This window comes from Myotis lucifugus, unplaced genomic scaffold, assembly GCF_000147115.1.
Source record: "Myotis lucifugus unplaced genomic scaffold, Myoluc2.0 scaffold_524, whole genome shotgun sequence".
NCBI classification, from domain to species: domain Eukaryota; kingdom Metazoa; phylum Chordata; class Mammalia; order Chiroptera; family Vespertilionidae; genus Myotis; species Myotis lucifugus.
The window spans coordinates 366,763-370,376 of record NW_005871572.1 but is presented as its reverse complement, the minus strand read 5'-3'; the positions used below and the strand labels follow the sequence as shown (position 1 = coordinate 370,376).

Below are 3,614 nucleotides of genomic sequence, written 5' to 3'. Positions count from 1 at the left end.
CTTAAGCCCGGGGAGTGGGCCTAAGCCAGCCGTGGGCAAACTACGGCCCGTGGGCCGAATCCTGCCCATTTGAAATGAATAAAACTAAAAAAAAAAAAAAAGACCGTACCCTTTTATGTAATGACGTTTACTTTGAATTTATATTAGTTCACACAAACACTCCATCCATGCTTTTGTTCCGGCCCTCCGGTCCAGTTTAAGAACCCATTGTGGCCCTCGAGTCAAAAAGTTTGCCCGCCCCTGGCCTAAGCCATCAGTCAGACATCCCCCGAGGACTCCCGGACTGCTAACGGGCACAGGCTGGGCTGAGGGGGACTCCCCCACCCCAAGTGCACAAATGTTGTGCATTGGGCCTCTAGTTCAATATAATAAAGACAGCAATTCTCACTAAATCTATAAATAACAGTTTAATGAAAAGTAATGACAGCATTATTTTGGTAACTGGACTGGCTAACTTTAAAGTTTATATGGGAAAATAAATATGTAAAATAATCTAAAAATTCTAATAAAAGCAATGAGCAAGAATTTTGAAATTTCTTTTTAATTTTTTTCAACTTCACAGGTAAAATAGACATACAATAAATTTAAAGTACACAATTTGAGGAGTTTTGACATATGTACACACTTGTTAAAACATCCACATTGAAGATTATTTACATCACCTCCCCAAATGTCCCTGTGGCTCCTTGTAATGCATTGCTCCATCCTTACTTTCCCTTATTGAACAGCATTTTGATAATTTTCAGTTATTACAAATAAAGTCACTATGAGCATCTGTATACAAGCCTTTGTGAGGGCAAAGGTTGTCCCTTCTCATGAGTAAATTCTAGGAGTGAAACAGGTGGGTCATATGGGAGATGCATGTTTAACTTAAAAAAATAAAAGTCCTTTGTCAATTTCTATCAACAAAGACTACTAAAATGTTAATTGGGTTTGCACTGATAGAACACTTTAGGGAGAAAATATTCAGTTGCCTAATCAATAACACCACTCTACCAAATTTTGTAAGATGTTATAAGGCCATAATAATTTTTAAAAAGCTGGCACTGGTGTATGAATACAGAAATATAAATCAATGAAATAGAACAGAGCCCAAGATAGACTCAAATATACAAGTCTCCCCCCCAGCTCCCAATCCACAGGGGATATGTTCCAAGGCCCCCAGTGGATGTCTGAATTTTTCCATTTAATATCTTGGGACTGTGGTTGACTGCAGGTAACTGAAACAGCAGAAAGAAAAACCACAGATAAGGGGGACTACTGTATATGGACAATACATTTACAGTAAGAGCTGCATTTAAATCTTTAGTGTATCAAGATTTGTAATAAATACCTGGAAAGACCTGAATGCCATCAACTGATAAATGACTGCATATTATTTGACTTGTACCGTAAGTTTATACTATTTTCGTAATTGGAAAAAATTAAAGCGAAAAGACAGAAATCAAGGACTAACCCGAAGTCATTCTCTTCCTCTTTTTCTTGTTCTGCTCCCTCTTCCTTTCAGTTAGGCTCTCCTCTTTTTCCTCTTCATCTTGGAGCTCCTGATTAGTTCCTGATTCTCCGCATTCACCTGGGACAGACTTCTTGTTTCCAAAAAAGTCCAGTCCCTGCAGCACCTCCGCAGAATCAAAGTCATATTTCCTTTTTCCTACCTAAAACCCAAAATATTGAAAGTGAACTCCACAGAATGGCATTCCTGTCACCCAAGCAGTATTAGCAGTAAGGGGATGGGTCCAATGACTCCCCTTCTTTTTTACACTTTCACCAAATATGTGTTGCACTGACAAATGTGTTTGGGCAAATGAGATCCAAGATGGTACCTTTTCTGACTTTAGATCAGTAATAATAATAACCAATAGCAACAAACACATATGCTTATCAGCATAACACTTTTATGCTGTTAGGCAGATTTCTAAACATATATATATATATATATATATATGAAATTACATTCTTCAACAACCCTATGAGGTAAACAGCAACATTACAAATGAGAAAATAGAGGCATTAGGTTAACTTGATTTGGACCCAAATAATATGGCTCCAGATTTCAAACTTTTTTTTCTTTTTTAAAATATATTTTATTGATTTTTTTACAGAGAGGAAGGGAGAGGGATAGAGAGTCAGAAACATCGATGAGAGAGAAACATCGATCAGCTGCCTCCTGCACACTCCCCACTGGGTATGTGCCCGCAACCAAGGTACATGCCCTTGACCGGAGTCGACCCTGGGACCCTTGAGTCCGCAGGCCGACGCTCTATCCGCTGAGCCAAACCGGTTAGGGCTTATTTTTATTATCTAAAGTTTTACATATGTCTCTTTTCCCCCAATTGACCCCCCCTCACCTAGATTTCAAACTCTTAATAACTACACTATACCGCCCGTCGGAGAAATAAGAAACACACATGCCGCGCACTCACACGAATGTCCCTAGTCCCAAATATCAAGATTTTCCACCACTGGGCCCCAACTACTCCCGATTTATCACTCACTACTGCCCTGTGTAAGGCTCCCGTTTCTAAATCTTCCTTCTCATCTGGCTCAGTCACTCGCTACGGGAGCGCGGCATTAAAAAGCAGCACGTCCACTAAGGCTCTCTGCCTGCCCAGCCAGCCCCGGGAGATTTATAACGAAAGCATCTGCGCTCTCCACTGGGAGCTGCTTCCGTTTTAGGATGGAAGTATACGGCCAAGCCCAACTAAATCTACAAAAAGAAAAGCGTTCACTTGGAAAGCGGGTCCTGATTAGGTACACTGAACGCCACGGGGGGGGGGGGGGCCCACAGCCTGGCCACGGGGTGTCCGAGAGCATGGCGCCCCCGCAGCCAGCTCACTCCGGGTTCCCGCTCCTTCCCGGTGACCCCGGCGTCCGTCCTCCCAGCACAGCACCTGGAACCGGGCTGCGTCCGCTGAGAAGCGCCTCACGTCGAACTTGGCCCCAGCACCGAGCCGGCGAAACAGATCATGTGCGTCCATCTTTACCCAGAAAGCTCTGCGGTCCCACAGCGCCTGCGCGGAGGGCCTCTCCCAGAAGGCCTTGGGCTAGACCTGGGTGGGCGTGGCCCTGGGGGCGGAGCCTGGCCGCGGCGAGCGACTTAGTAGTTGGCTTTCCTCTGGTAACGCTGTGTGTCCTGGGGTCCACCGTTATTCATTTGTTCTTTCAAAAAATACACTGAGTGGCCAGATTATTATGACCACCCCATCAGTACAATGAAGGGAATTACTTATGCAAATAATAATAATAATAAAACCTTGAGAGTATTTGCTTAAGAAGTTTTCAATATTCAGTATTTTTGGAAGTGTCAATGAAGTACTGATGGGGTGGTCATAATAATCTGGCCACTCAGTGTAGTTATAAGAGCCTCTTCTGCAGAACACTGATCTAGACTTGGAGGGATACTTTGGTGAACCACTTCAAGTTTCTCACTTCAGGAGGATCAGCATTTTAGTGGGAACAGAAGACATTGGTAACAAATAAGGAAGATCATTTCCGAAAGTGAGAAGTGCTATTGAAACAAATAAAGCCGTGTCATTGATAGAGAAAGGGAAGGGGAGCTGCTTTCAGGCCTGTTATTCAGGTTGGTAATGATGGGGTGATATTTGAGTGAAGGG

At 43.1% G+C, this 3,614-nt stretch overlaps 1 protein-coding gene across 1 annotated transcript in view; it reads right to left on the bottom strand.

The window, feature by feature from the left end:
* DDX52 (DExD-box helicase 52) overlaps positions 1-3,007 on the bottom strand; it is an 18,302-nt gene extending 15,295 nt beyond the window's left edge. Inside the window, exons 1-2 of the mRNA XM_006103953.3 lie at positions 2,892-3,007; positions 1,457-1,655 (exon numbers count right to left, since the gene is read on the bottom strand). Coding sequence (XP_006104015.1) covers positions 1,457-1,655; positions 2,892-2,978 — 286 coding nt within the window. The 5' untranslated portion in view covers positions 2,979-3,007. The remainder of the gene's footprint in view (positions 1-1,456; positions 1,656-2,891) is intronic.
* Positions 3,008-3,614: the final 607 nt, after the last annotated feature.